The 15,829-nt window shown below is 36.7% G+C and overlaps 1 protein-coding gene and 1 long non-coding RNA gene across 3 annotated transcripts; both read right to left on the bottom strand.

Annotated features, from left to right (window-relative positions):
* Window positions 1–383: 383 nt before the first annotated feature.
* On the bottom strand, window positions 384–1,917 carry LOC149034222 (uncharacterized). Its single transcript, XM_089194504.1, has one exon. It carries the CDS (start codon window positions 1,710–1,712, stop codon window positions 882–884), a length of 831 nt encoding a protein of 276 aa, XP_089050630.1. The 5' UTR covers window positions 1,713–1,917; the 3' UTR covers window positions 384–881.
* Window positions 1,918–2,984: 1,067 nt separating this feature from the next.
* On the bottom strand, window positions 2,985–15,829 carry LOC113671082 (uncharacterized). 2 transcript variants are annotated; one of them, XR_016183128.1, is made up of 4 exons: window positions 15,633–15,755; window positions 4,266–4,314; window positions 3,569–3,660; window positions 2,985–3,286 (listed from the first exon to the last, which is right to left on the bottom strand). It is a non-coding gene; the product is annotated as an uncharacterized LOC113671082 (long non-coding RNA). The 2 variants fall into 2 exon arrangements; XR_016183127.1 differs by lacking the exons at window positions 2,985–3,286; window positions 15,633–15,755 and adding an exon at window positions 15,762–15,829 and having other exon boundaries at window positions 3,536–3,660.

The following is a 15,829-nucleotide window of genomic DNA, read 5'->3' as shown; positions in this document are numbered from 1 at the left end:
CACTTAAATTTCCTAAGCTGCTCTATCGCAATTAAGGTAGGTATATTTTCAATATCAGAGCTGTGAATTCTTTCCTAAGTTTCCCACTTTTTAATGGCCTAGAGTTTATTGTATCCTCTTCCTTAATTTTGACAGATGGAACATTTATAATGGTTATTGAACTGAGTGGAGTGCAATCTGGGCTGAAATCATACGTGTGATTTGAAATCCCAAGTATGATTTCAGACCAAAATTGCACGACACGAGGTTCAATTACCACTTTATTACATCCATTTTGAAATCGCCCAAATACAGGACTGATGTCGTAGAGCTGGGATTATGATCAAGGTTATCAAGCACACCCACAGAAAATATTCCTTTTCTTAAACAAGCAGGCAATACACATCCATCTTCCTTGTAGCACTCGCAAAGAGACGACATTAGCCAGTTTTCTATTTCCATGATGCGATTGTAGGAAACAGAAATCCCCATTTGATACATCTCTTCCATGAGTGTTTTACTTCTGGTCGAGCTATGCTATGCTTAGGCCAAGAGATAGAGGTGGCTCACGAGATGCCGAGTGGCGAGTTTGACCAGTTTTGGTCTTGTAGGACCTCTTCTAAGTGTTGAAGATAATCGTTTCGCAGACTGTTAGACATGCTTGGTTTTCTGACTGCACTAGATCCCTAATGTTAAGTTCATTTAGAATGATAGAAATCAGAGACCTCAAGCTAGATGGTAAATATTACGATTGGCAGTCCATTGGAAAAAAATCCAGAAAAATAAAATCCTTTGTGAGCAAAAATGTCTTTCCTTACAACCGTTGCAGCCCTCGCTAGAATTTCAGCGTCTTCTGAAAAGTACTTATTGCCTCACTAAAAACTAAAACGGTGTTTCTTCCATCAGTTTGTTCTCTCATTGTAATGTTCCAACAAAGAATCCTTTAACCTGGTTTTATTTGTGGTCTTTTTAATTCCAAGATCTTTAAGCCTCTGGATGTACAACGACAACAGCTCAGAAAGTTTAAACAGATGAGTTCCGTTTTCTACACATCCTTCAATGTACTCAACCAGCTCGACAAATGCGATTGACTTGTCCATTTTTTCATCGTCCACTCTATCACTTGAACATTGCACTTTCTGCGTACAGAGTGATCTGTACCGATTTTTCAAAGAGATTGGGCATTTCAGATGGTATTTTGCTTCAATAGCAATTAATTCTTCCTCTGATATACGACCTGTATATTGTAACAATTCAAAATCCTCCAGATCAAGGGTTATTTGACGGACGCTCTTATCAGTTTCAAGCATCGAGAGACATTGAAGCTTATCGCTGTCGCCTCCACCTGAACATAATAAACATTGTGACAGCTCTTCAGAGTTAGACTGGCGTTTCCTGCGTTTCGATGCGGGTCTTCCCTCCTCGTCTGCTCTGCTGTCTTCGCCTCGTTTTCGGCCTGCACGCTCTTGAGCTTTCTTAAGCTTTGAAAGGCTAAACTTGAGGTAACAGGACTTGTGCCAAGAACTTTGACAAAGGCAGTCTACATCAACATCGTCGCCAAATTTAAACTCCGTGGGTAAAGCATTTGCTTCCCGAATGCTGTTCACATTTTGAAAGAAAGTCAAACACGTTTGCCGGTTATCTTCAGGTGATCCATTGCTGTTTAGGGGACACTTTAATGCTTCTCTCGTGGACTCCTGACAAATGATGCACTTTTTCCAATCAAGTGACATTACAGTTAAAGCTCCTAGAGGACAAATGCTATTTCAAAATTTCTACAAGGTAACACAGTTCTTATTACTTTAATCAAAATTACCGTTTTTCTCCATATAATTCTAACAATTAACTATTTGTTATATCTACAGAGATAAAAGAACAAAGCACCAAAATGGCCAACTGTCTAAATTAAAACAACCAGTCAACGCTTTAAAACAATGAAAAGGATTAAAACAACCTGTCCAACGGCATGAAATACAAATTAAAAGATTTCTAGCGTAAGGTACTCACAGATATTTTGCTTTCACGATGAACTAGTCGAACTCAAACAGAAGCATTTTAAGTAGGATAACTTCCACTCAAACCAGGCTTAAAACCATTCTAATAGATAAAAATATATTTATTTTATGTTCTAAAGATAATTTTCTTAAGAAATTTTCTTTGATGAAATGATCGGCAAAGGCGCCGCCATCTTGGGATGGTCGAGCGAAGCATGGGCACCAGTCTTGTAGTCGGTTTGAAATTCCGCATACTAAAGATCTCTTTAAAACGGAAGCGTGAGGAGATTGACATGGGCACCCCTTCTTATATCATTTGGCAGGGTATAAGCAAATTGTGTGCCAAATTTCATGCTTGTAAGCCACATGAGAGATAGCTAGTATTATAGCTTGCTTCTTGTTCTTGACAGGTACAGTAAAATCAACAGATTATGATTTAGTCAAGAGACTAAGCCTGGAAACTATATATTAAAAGTCACAGGAAACAATCACGGCAGACATTGTCTGCATATTGAATTACTTTATTTTCCTCACGTCAAACATAAAAGTTTGTGACCCAAAACAACATGTGAATGTTGGCTTTTAGCACCACATGCTCTGCTTCCTGTCAGTTACAGTGGAGAACAATCAGTAATTTCTTTTAGCAATTTTTTCATTTTTACCAAAAACTGGAAGTTCAGCGCATTGCTCAAACTACAGGTTAACATATCCCATTTAATCCATTGGTTGTCTACTAAACAAATAGAGAAGCCTTGACTGTGCTCTGTTTTGTTGTAAAGCATGCAGGAAGCAGCTAGAGCATGAAAGAAGTGTAGGGGAAACTCAAGACTTAGTCAAGTGTTTCTCCCCACTTCTTGAGTTGCATTGCACAGAAATTATAACTTAACCCCCCCCCCCTCCATTTCTCAACTCTACAATACTGCATATCCCTCCCATATTCTCAGTACCATCCAAAAGAGAGATGCATGGTATTACCAGGACAATCTTAAATTTGAAATCAAAGAGTGAATATTTTTTTCTCATTCTATTTAATGTATTTCTCTTGAAAGTATATCTACCAGTAAATCAGATGGAATACAAAAGTTGATGTGTTTTTCCCCTAATATTGAAGTAGAAAAAGTTTCTTTTTGGTTTTGCTATGAGAGTGGGAGAATGAAAGATTTCTAAGTGCCTCATCCCTTAGGAATGCTTTGCTCAGATACACAACCACTGAGCCACAGAGACTCTACAGTGAGCTAAGTCATTACTAGGTTCATATATTCTGTATAACAGACATTCTGCATACAGTAAAGATCAGCATTGCCAAAAGTGTTCTGTGTATAGATAGAATAAAAAAGATGGTGAATTTTCAAGCTTGGTAATGAAATAAAGAAAGATGGTTTTTTTTTGTCTTTTCACATGTATGGGCCAGGACTATGAAATACTCCTTTGTACCTCATTAGAGCAAACATAAAGTGAACCTCAGGCATGAAAAGGTTCTATTAGGCAGATTTCTGATTACTAACCATGGCAGATTCAATTTGGTTTTGTATTATTTACAATTGTGACAATCCAACTCCATCTTTTTCAAAAAGACTTAGGGATATAGCACTCACCAGGAATTACATTTTTAACTATGGGGTCCATGTTTCTATCAGACAACTGCCTTTGTAATAACACTTCAGAAGAGGATGAACCTCCACTCCAGCTATGTATACATATAATCAGAAACAAAAAGAGTGAAACAGTCAAAACAGCTAAATCATTCTACAATATTCATTAAATATGTGAAACTTAACATGAGATTTAAGTGTCTCCATCATACCATAATAAATTAATCATAGTTTATTTAAATCATAAAATAATAAATCATTGTGCTAAAAATCCTTTAATTCATTCATTCCCAGGACCTCATTGGTAATTCTCCTTACTATCTACCCTAAAATTCTAACGAATTTAGTTAGGAAAATTTGGTACTTCTTGGTCACTCAAAGGAGTGAAAGAGTTGACTCCAAAGAGTGACTAAGACACGACTGTACTCCTCCACACATGATCAACATCAAGTAGAAAGTATTGAGAATAAAGAAAATAATTATTAAGAGGATAGTTGGCTGATCCCATACCAAATTCTCCCAACTATTATCATGAGAATTGTATGGCAGACAGTGAAGAGAATTACAAATGAGATCTTGGGAGTGAAAGAGTTAAATGATAGACATGACAAAATGAAATGTGAGAGTTGACTGCACACTTTCCTAAAAGCAATGAGACAAACCACAAACTGAGTGTGAAATGCTACTGCACTGTTGGTACCTTCTTCCCATATCATCTTCATCCATTATGGACTGATCATTCACGCTTCCTTGAAAAAAAGAAGAAATTAGGAATTAGAGGACGATTTCATAACAAATAATTGGATAACTGTTAGATTTCATTAGCTTAGAGTACCACAGAGTCATTTCTTCTGTTCCCTTTGAATGCATATCAAAGTGCTCTGTGAGCAAACTCGTGAATTGACACATGATATGATTTTTTAGATTATGTTTAATGTTATCTGGTTTAGGGAATTTTGTGGTTGATTGTCATATCTAGAGTACGAGCAGTAGTTCAGTGTTCGCTAATGTAGCAGAGAAACAAAGTAACGTTGGGATAAGAAGGCATTACAATTGAAATGATCATGCTATTACATTTGACAAGGTGGATGATGTCATGTGTTTTAAACGTCTATCATTTTTGTTTCTGGTTCAAAAGAAAAGGTTGGAAGTAAATGTGGGTGAAAAGTGAAATTTACTGTCTTTCGTTGTAAATATTAGAAAATCAAGGCAATACTGTCTTAACGAAAACATTAACGATTCCCTCTTTATCAAATGAGACAAACGGGAACGAGTTTTGAGTGATATAACTAAGCCAAGCCTGCCACCGTCATTTTGGATCTCCGCCTGGGTGGATTTAGGTCACGTGCTAGGCAACGTATGATCAATAACAAGATAGAATTTCATTTCAGGCCTATTTATCAATTTTGTGGTGTGTAACTTTCGCATTTTAGTACGTTGTGTGTATGTTGAATCTTCAAATTGTCTTGAAATTTAAAAGAAAATTGTTCTTTAAAAATTCACTGAAAATCGGTAGCTAAAATTGTTTGTTTAGGTGTTATCTGATTTTCGTGTTAACTTGTTATTTCGTCAGTCGCCGGTATCTTTTGTTGCTTCTCACAGGAAAAACACACGCGACGAAACGTAATGATCAATTTTGTCCTCAATCTCACGCTATAACAGAAAAAGCTTTTGAACATCTGTAAACTCCGAGCGCTTCGCAGTAAGTGATATTTTCAATGAATCTTCGGATTTTTTTCAAGTTCAAGGACTGTAAATTACAATTTTATGAAAAACGAAGGTTGTTCTGTTATTTCAGTGTGAATCCTTGCATGCCTGCCAGTCGCTGGCGCCGCTTGTTGAAACTAAAACGAAAAAAAAAACTCTTTTAAGATTATCATTGGCTTCTTTTTCACCCCACCACTATTCTTAGCAACAAAGGTCGCCATTTCGTCTGTTTATTGCTCGCCAAAAACTATAAAATGCACTCAAAAGCCTAAAATCTAAAAAAAGTTTACAGGAATCGACCAATCGAGCGAGCGAGCGAATGCTATTCCCCACATCGTATCTATAACTCGCTCTTGCGCATGCGCGCAATTCACGAGTTAAAAATGATCATACAAACATTTTCAGATCTCTACACAGTGTTGTATGAGCTCGGTAGAAGGCTTTCATTTTCACCATAGACAAGACAACAATAGCAAAATCCTACTCTCTAAGGCTCTACACACTTAGCATAGAAACAATCACGAGATACAATCACGAGGCATTCAAAATTGTATACACCGAATGCAAATATGGCGGACCTCTCGGGCGGCCCGGGGCTAGTTGCGTGGAAGCGAGGCTAGTGAGGCCAGCCAGTGCAACATGATCTCGAGACCGAAATTACGATTATCGTTATTTCTAAATTGGCACCAAATTTATGGATATAGTAATTTCGTGGCACTCTTTACCAATGCTCTTTACCGTGTTAAATAAAGAGAAGGACTCGGTTCCACTGTCTTACAACATTCAAGATGGCGGAGGAAAGGGGTAAATGTGCGTTCAGTTGTGATCAGTATGATCTCGACACCAAGATAACGATTATCGTTATTTCTAAATTGGCCCTGAAATAACGAATATCATAATTTCAGTGCATGTCTGAGACCTTCGGGCTCGAAGCTTGGGAACTAGTATTCAGGGAAAGATAAAATGGCGGCTTACGGCGGCGAAGGAAATCTCAGTAGTTTAATATTTTAGCGTGAAAAGGCTTGGGTGTTGTGATCTGGTTCTCAAGTAAAAAAAAATCACGGTCTGCAATGGCCCTACCACCTTTTGAACAACAAGAAAACATTGAAACGGTGGTAAAAAGCAGCAAGTTTCGAAGTCTAAACGAAAGATGGGTAAGCTGAGTTTCAGTCAAATATCATGACATTTGGGATGTAATTTCGATACCGAATAAATAGTTCTACATGGTTATACACGCATAGGATTCTGTTGTGTTCACGTGAAGGCCATTTCAGCCATTCCTGCCACTTGTAAGTGGTAAGAAATAAAAGATATGTATAGTTGTTTCGTATTGAAGCCCTGTGAAATCACAAATTTGATTTATTTCTTCTTTGTTTTGTGGGGAATTAGTAAGGATAGCCCACACTGTCTCGTCTTCGCTAGATTTTTATTCTTCTCCTCTTCTATTCTCGCTAGGTTTCACAACTGTCACAACTCCTCGACTCGACTGATATAAAAGATTACTTCGACTGAAAGCTAAATAAATCACAGACAATTGTTCCTTATCTTTGCGGGACACCTTAGTTAAAAAGAACGCTGATTGGCTAGATACGAATCTTCCAGACATAAGAATAATAAAATTTCCGGACAAACATTTCACAATCGCTATCCGACATCCATGCCATTATTCTGTTTCCGACAGTTTTAGGTGGTCATTATCCATTACTTTTGGAAGTCGATACTGATGAGAAAGAAAAAATGTTTATGATTATTTCTTCTCTCGAACATTTTACTATTTAGGTACCAAATAATCTTGATACTGAAGACCATTGCATCCTATTATGAAAAATGTACCCCTGATTGCTTTGTCAACATGTATGATGTAATATACCTTGTGATTTGTGGGATTTTCACATGTAAACTAGAAATACATGTAGAGGGTAATGATGTACTTAATGCAAAGTGTTTTGGTACAAAGTCTGCTTTGCTGTAATCTACCTGAAGGTGCTTTTTATATGCTAGTAACACTTGCACAGCCCAGTCAAAATGTTCTTTAGTAGTAGTCAAGCTGGCTGTTGTAATTATAGGCAGCAGAGGCCAAACCTCATCCTGAAAAGCAGTCTGAAAGGTGTGAAGTCAGTGGAAGATACTTCATTGTAGGTGGCCAAATTGCAGGCTGTTAGCCCATTTTGAGTGAGTAGTTAAACTCTAGATCGGCTATTTTAACTAATTTTATTGAGAGCCAAATCCTGCAAGGCTTATATTCTGTATTAATTTGAAGTGTTACTTTTATGTTTCTTATTTTGCAGTAAGTGGGCTTGTTGTGGCCATTTTTCTCTCAAACATTTTTTTCAGCTTAGTCAAAACGTTTTTTAGAAGTAGGCAAGCTGGCTATAGTAACAGAAGGTAGAGACCAAACCTTGTCCAGACTAGACGCCTAACAAATGTTCTGTGTGGAAAGCCAAATCCCTGGTTAACGGCACATTTTGACTAGGCTATTTGTTATTTAGCTACTCTTATTATTAAAGATTACTGCATTCCTTTTTAATAATTTGCTGCCAATTGTATGCTGTATATAGCTTATGATTTGTGTGATTTTCAAGAGTAAATTAGAAATACCTGAAGATGGTAATGATGTACTAGATAACGTACTTGATGCAAAGCAATTTTGGCACAAAGTGTATGCCTTGTCCTTAGGTGATTTTAACATGCTAATAAGATTTGTTATTCAAATAATATACATCAGCTGGAATGGGAATATTGAAAGAAAAATAATAATATTTAACCATAACAAGTTTTGGTTTTATGTCCAAATTAAGCACTTAGTTGAAGATCACTGCACTGATCAGGCCCCGAAGGCCAAAAAAGTGCTGTCTGCTGTTAGTTTAATTTTTGTCATTTCTATTGATTTATTTTATTTATCAATGTTTCTTTGAGTTATAATTCATTGACCTCTTTCAATAGTGCAGGTTCGCTCGTGTAACCTAATCCCACATGTATGTATGTACAATCTCAGTTGAAATTTTGAGTGGCAGGCAAGCTGGCAATAGTAATAGGCAGCAGAGGCCAAATCTTGTCCTGAATAGAAGTCTGACATGTGTGAAATTGGCAGCTATTTCATTGTAGGTGGTCAAATTGTTGGCTGCAGCACATTTTGACCTGGCTGATTGTGTGTGTGTTATGTATGTGTTCTTCTTTTTAGGTGTTAAACAGGTCAAAGTACCGAAAAAAAACCTCTGTGATAACTTGGTAGTCTAAGATGTAAAAAATTTTTAATAATAAGGTAAAGCTTGATCATTCTTAAGAGTTTGCATCTGTTCTAAAAGTTTTGGGGAGAGTTAGGGGAGCATTATTTATACAAATGTATTTAAAAAGTAACAAAAAAATAAAAAGAACTAGGGCAAAATCCCAATTTGCTTTAAAAGTTTATTTTATTAAGAGCATAATTCTGGATATAGCTTGGGATTTGTGTGATTTTCACAAATTGTTAGGTTGTTATGTAAACTTAATTTACAGGAACCTTGTTAGTTTTCAGCTTCAAGAACAATTACATAATTGCAGGAAAAGCTTGAAGCTTGAAAAATTGACTGATGAAACTGGAACAGATGTCATGAGATTTGTACAATAGGTTGGCCTGGGAGGGACCAAGAATTAAAGAATTCATTGATTCTCTTACACCTTTTGTCTGCATAGTGTGCTTCTGTAGAGCTTAGTTATTGCTGTAGAAAACGTTTTTGGAGGGCCCTTGAGATCACTCACTTTTGAGCTAGTTGCCCCTAGGGAAGAGGATATCTGTACTTATTATCTCCCTTGGGGGGGGTGAAGGGTTAAAGACTGATTCTTCTCCAGTAGCCACAAGTACCCCTGCATATGGAAATTTTGAACACTATTAAAGGGCTAGTACCCTCATTTCATACTTGAATTTCTAATTTAGTGTAAGTTATGACAAATAATGAATGTAAATTCATCTTGGTTGTACAGGTTATATCCAGCAGTCCTTAAAAAAAAATAAAAAGGTATTTTTCTGAATTAAAAAAAAAGTGTTCTTGCTTCAAAGTAAGTGCATGATATGTCATTCAATTAATGCTCTAGCAGAGTTTTTGTTTGAAATGCCAAAATCAACTTCATGAGTAAGGACAAAAAAAAAAGGCAATAAGCAAATGTTCTTCTGTATCCTTTATGTCAATTTGGGCTGAAAAACAGGTTTTTTTCCTTTTGCAAAAATTAGCTTATTTCACGACCAAAAACGATGCAAACAAGCTGAAACGTTATGTTTTCAGCAAAACAGCGATAGAATCTGCGAAAAAACAATGGAGACAAGCTAACACACAGTGTTCTCAGTAAAATTTGGGCAAACAAAACCTTAAAAACCAAAAAAAAAACAATTGCGCTGACTTACCCATTTTTTGACAAGATAACTGCCAAAACACTGAAAACTAGCTTGAAACTACATGTTTTTCACAAGATCGCGACGAAATCTGTCTAAAAACTCTAAAATACGGCAGAAATGTACGATTTTTGCAAAATTTTTCGCTAAAGTTGACAAAAACACTAAATTCGACTGAAAAACACGTTTTTTTTGCAAAAATAAGCTTATTTCAGTTTTAAAAACGCTGCAAAAAATGTTCTCAGCAAAATAGTTTAAGAGTCTGTGGGAAAACACAAAAACCAAGCTTAAACCAAGTGTAAATTGATAAAAAGGCCCGAATTGCGCATTTTGGCAGTTATTTTTGCAAAAAATGGTATATTTTGATTTCAAGCAAACTTTCAAGTATTTGTTAAAGTTTAGAGCCAAACACAATACCAAAAAAAAATTGGATGTTTTCAGAAAAAATTGTGACCCTCAGCCTAATCATAATCCCACCCTACCCAAGCCCTAACTCTAGCTGCGAGCTATCCTAACCCTAACCCTAACCCCGGGTTAGGGTTAGGGCTCGGGTTAAGAACGGAACTTTTCACTCCAGTCAAAATGATGCAACTGGTTAACATGGTCCAACCAGCCAAAACAAGATAAAATGGTTTAAACGGTGAAAAGATTTTAATTACGTGACATGGTCCAATCGGAAGAAACGATCTCACTTAGTAAAATGGTGCGACTGGTTAACATGATCCAACTTGATAAAATGATGCCAATATCTAAAATGGACAAACTGGTTTAAATAATCCAACCAGTTGAAATGGTCTAACTGGATAATGCATGTGTAACCAGTGAAATTGGTTCAAATAATTCAGGTAAGGATGGTAACATTAGTTAAAAAGATCCAGCATATTACAGTGGTTCAACTGGTAAAAATAATCATCCAACTACTAAAAGTTATTAAACCCCAATCAAAATTAATCCAACCGCTTCAAATAATCTAACTGGTCAAAATTCTTCAGGTGGTTATTTAAGTGAAAAAGGTGACAAAATCTTCTTAAAAATATTTTTGAAGAGGCTTACACCCTTACCCTAAACACTAACCCTACCCCAAACCCTAACCCCAAACATTCACCCTAGCCCTAACCTCAACCGCAGACCCTCTAACCCTAACCCTAACCCCAACCTTCTCTATCTATCCTGTAAGTGTACCAGTCGGCCTATCGTTTGTTTTTCAGTAAACTTTCAAGCAGTTACTGAAATTTACAAACACAATACCAAAAACCCTGCAATTGAATGCTTGTAGAAAAATATTAACGCCAACCCTAAGCATAGCCTCATCCTAGCCTTAACCCTAATTCTAACACTAAACCCCGCTAACTCTAGGCATAATTTTACCCTAGCCCTAACCCTGATTGTAACACTAAACCCCTCTGACCCGAAGCAACCCAAACTCTAACCCTAACCAGGTAATGGGCTCCTGCCCTAACCCTATCCTCAACCCTGACTTAAACCCTTTACCATAGCTTAGGATTGGTTTGGGGTTTGGGTTAGGTTTAGGATAGCACAGAGTTAGAGTGAGCACAGAACGAAGTAGCATGATTCCGTAATTCGGAAAAATGAAACTCTATGTTTCCACATCATTCACTTCTTCCTTGGACCTGTTATGTTTCCGTTATGATTCCTGAACGGAAATATGACGACACGTTTCCGTTGCATTTCTGTCAACGGAATATTATCATCGCCTGTTTCCGTTACGTTTCCTTGTACGGATTCAAACTTTTACCGTCAAGTAAAACATATATTTATAAAGTGCTGTACAGTTCTTACACCACGTTACCATGAAGACGTGATCGTTCGAGGACAACAAAGGCAAATTGACGTGCATTAGGTGTGTACGTTCGTAGGAATCATAAGAAGTCCTAGAAGCTTCGATGTTTTACACTGAGCTATGTGCATGTTAATTTTGGAACTGTTTCGAAACCTTACAAAATTGAATCTTTTAAACTTACTCTGTGCTTAGATTTTTAGGCAGCTGGATCATTTGAGCCAGTTTAGTCACTCAAACCAGCAATACAATACTAGGCTAACTGGATAGGGTTAGGGTTAGGATTTTCAAGTAGGCACACGCAGTTGTGTGGATATTGTGGTACATGGAGTTTAGTAGAGTGTAGATTTTAGCAGTATTTGCCAGTGTTGACATATTTATAAAATTATGGTTCCAAAGTGCGTGTCACTGTTGAGAACCCAAGAAAATCATGAGAAAGTCGCCGATGGATTAGCCATAAAAATAAGCCCAACTCTGAGTCAATGCCAAACCAGAAGAAAGTTGTGAAACTCGCGCCAATGTAAAAAAAAAAAAAAAAAACAACTGAGGTTCGAAGTATGGGTCGCTAACATCCTATGAAAATCATGGGAAAGTCGAGGAGATTGGTCATGGTACCAACCAATGCCACTTTCCCATGAAAATCAAGAAACCTGTGGTAACTAGCCAACATATGCTAGAATGACAATCTTTAATAAAATTCATATCTAATAAGGATGTGTGAAATGGCCAATATCGCTCTTGGCCGAGATACTGGTTTGCCGTGTTTTGGCAGTTATTTTGGCGAATATGGTTAAAATCAAATCTGTGTAAAAACAGTAAAATCAACGAGTTATTGAGGTTCGTCAACATAGGGAGGGTCCTCTTAGTCTAGAGAAAAACTTCTGCCCACGGCTAAAGGCGTTAAATTAATAAATTGATATATCTGGGCGGCATATCACACAGCAACACTAAACTTCTCCTTTCTCACAGCTTTTTCCCCTTTAACATCTTTGCTAATTCCATTTTTTTTAAAGTAAAAACTCGTTTTGGAGGCATAAAGGTCCCTAAAGCAACGTTTCAAGATTTTATGGCGATCTTGTGAAAAACATGTAGTTCCAGCTAGTTTAGAGGGTTTTGGCAGCTATTTACACAAAAAGTGGGTAAAATCAGCCCAAATTTTACTGAGAAGACTGCGTTTTAGCTGGAATAAGTGTTTTCACATGGATTGTATCCCTATTTTGTTAAAGACATCGTGCTTTTGAATGTAAAATAGGCTGATTTTTGCAAAAAAAAAAAAAAAAGTGTTTTTCAGGTCGAATTGAGCGCTTTTGTCAACTTTTGCGTAAAATTTGGCAAAAACTCGTGCGTTCTGCCGGATTTTGGTGTTTTTAGATAGATTTCATTGCAATTTTACGAAATACACGTAGTTTCAGCTAGTTTGCAGCGTTTTGGGCATGAGACCGGCAAGAGTGATGGTAGACACTCTTAGCAGAGATAATTGTGCTAGCAGATATTAAAATTTCACCTGTAAAGACAATAAATTAATTGAACACAAGAAAAAGGAAACTTGATAAAAAAAATTAGAATAATGGCGGGGAGAAAAGAGGGCTGCACTAAAGATTATGTACTTGTGTTCTTGAAGCTGAAAATTAACAAGGTTCCTAACAATTTTTGAAAATCACACAAATCCCAAGCTATATCCAGGGTTTTCTCTTGATAAAATTAACTCTTAAAACAAATTGGGATTTTACCTTGGTCCTTTTTTTTTACTTTTTATGTACATTATTTATGTATAAATAATGCTCCCCTGACCCTCCCCCAAATTTCCAGAACAAATGGAAACTCTTAAGAATGATCAAGCTTTACCTTATTATTTAAAATTTTTACATCTTGAATTATCAAGTTATCACAGAGGATTTCTTGGTACTTTAACCTGTTTAACACCCTAAAAGAAGTGCACATATATACTACACACAATCAGCCCAGTCAAAATGTGCCACAGCTGACAATTTGGCTGCCTGCCACAATATAGCTGCCGCTAACTTCACACTTTTCACACTTCCATTCAAGACAAGGTTCAGCCTCTGCTGCCTATTACTATCACCAGCTTGCCTTCCACTCAAAAACATTTTGACTGAGCTCATCCATACATACATACATAAGTGGGAGATTAGGTTACATGAGCGAACCTGCACTATTGAAAGAGATCAATGAATTACAATTCAAAGAAACATTGATAAATAAAATAAATCAATAGAAATGACAAAAATCAAACTAACAGCAGACAGTACTCTTTCAGCCTTCTGGACCTGAGCAGTGCAGTGATCTTCAACTAAGTGCTTAATTTGGACATAAAACCAGAACTTGGTATAGCTAAATATTATTATTTTTCTTTTAATATTCCCACTCCAGCTGATGTGTATTATTTGAATTACAAGTCTTATTAGCATGCAAAATCACCTACGGACAAGGCACACACTTTGCACCAAAATAGCTTTGCATCAAGTACATTATCTAGTACATCATTACCATCTTCAGGTATTTCTAATTTACTTGTGAAAATCACACAAATCATAAGCTATATACAGCATACAATCAGCAACAAATTATTAGAAAGGAATGCAGTAAATTTTAATAAGAATATTACTAAGTAGTTAAATAACAAATAGCCCAGTAAAATTGTGCCTGTTGCTGGGAATTTGGTTCTCAATAAAATTAGCTAAAATAGCCAATCTTGAGTTTTACTGCTCACTCAAAATGGGCTGGCAGCTTACAATTTGGCCGCCTACAATGAAGTACCTTCCGCTAACTTCACATTTTTCAGACTGCTTTTCAGGAAGAGGTTTGGCCAGCTTTTCTACTACTCAAAAACATTTTGACTGGGCTGTGCAAGTCTTACTAGCATATAAAAAGCACCTTCAGGTAGATTACAGCAAAGCAGACTTTGTACCAAATGCTCTGCATTAAGTACATCATTAACTTCTTCAAGTATTTCTAGTTTACTTGTGAAAATCCCACAAATCACAAGGTATATTACATTATACATTCCAGTTGACAAAGCAATCAAGGGTAATTTTTTCATAATGGATGCAATGATCTTCAGTATCAAGATTATTTGGTACCTAAATAGTAAAATGTTCGAGAGAAGAAATAATCATAAACATTTTTTCTTTCTCATCAGCATCGACTTCCAAAAGTAATGGATAATGACCACTTAAAACAAAGAAGAAATAAATCAAATTTGTGATTTCACAGGGCTTCAATACGAAACAACTATACATATCTTTTATTTCCTACCACTTACAAGTGGCAGGAATGGCTGAAATGGCCTTCACGTGAACACAACAGAATCCTATGCGTGTATAACCATGTAGAACTATTTATTCGGTATCGAAATTACATCCCAAATGTCATGATATTTGACTGAAACTCAGCTTACCCATCTTTCGTTTAGACTTCGAAACTTGCTGCTTTTTACCACCGTTTCAATGTTTTCTTGTTGTTCAAAAGGTGGTAGGGCCATTGCAGACCGTGATTTTTTTTTACTTGAGAACCAGATCACAACACCCAAGCCTTTTCACGCTAAAATATTAAACTACTGAGATTTCCTTCGCCGCCGTAAGCCGCCATTTTATCTTTCCCTGAATACTAGTTCCCAAGCTTCGAGCCCGAAGGTCTCAGACATGCACTGAAATTATGATATTCGTTATTTCAGGGCCAATTTAGAAATAACGATAATCGTTATCTTGGTGTCGAGATCATACTGATCACAACTGAACGCACATTTACCCCTTTCCTCCGCCATCTTGAATGTTGTAAGACAGTGGAACCGAGTCCTTCTCTTTATTTAACACGGTAAAGAGCATTGGTAAAGAGTGCCACGAAATTACTATATCCATAAATTTGGTGCCAATTTAGAAATAACGATAATCGTAATTTCGGTCTCGAGATCATGTTGCCATATTTGCATTCGGTGTATTAGCCGTTCTTTATTGATCAATTGCAACCCGATGGAGGCAATTATCTGCCACAGACAGATCACGCTTGTGTTTGACTTCGTTCTTACACCGAACGATCGACCAAACGATTTCGGCAGTTTCCGTTCATCGTTAATGCTCATTCAATCGCATCGTCGAGAGAAAAGGTGGCAATTCGAAGCCTTTCAATGTGATTTCCTAACCGAAATTCTAAAAATAAATTACGTAAAGCCAACGTACGTTCCAATTCGCGCCATAATAGTCAGGAAGAACTCGGAAGTGTTATCAAGCGTAAAAAGTAAATGTAAGAGTATATCTAAATTATAAGAACTGGGAAATATTAAGAAAGAAAAATGATTTAACACTCACAAAAATCTCTACCACAGATTGCCAACTCTGGTCGGCTTATTAGTCGGAAAGAAAATGTAAGTTATGTT

This window comes from Pocillopora damicornis, chromosome 14 (genome assembly GCF_964200805.1).
Source record: "Pocillopora damicornis chromosome 14, jaPocDami1.2, whole genome shotgun sequence".
Classification (NCBI taxonomy): Eukaryota; Metazoa; Cnidaria; class Anthozoa; order Scleractinia; family Pocilloporidae; genus Pocillopora; species Pocillopora damicornis.
Note: the sequence above shows the minus strand (reverse complement) of the source record. Positions and strands in the feature narration are given on the sequence as shown.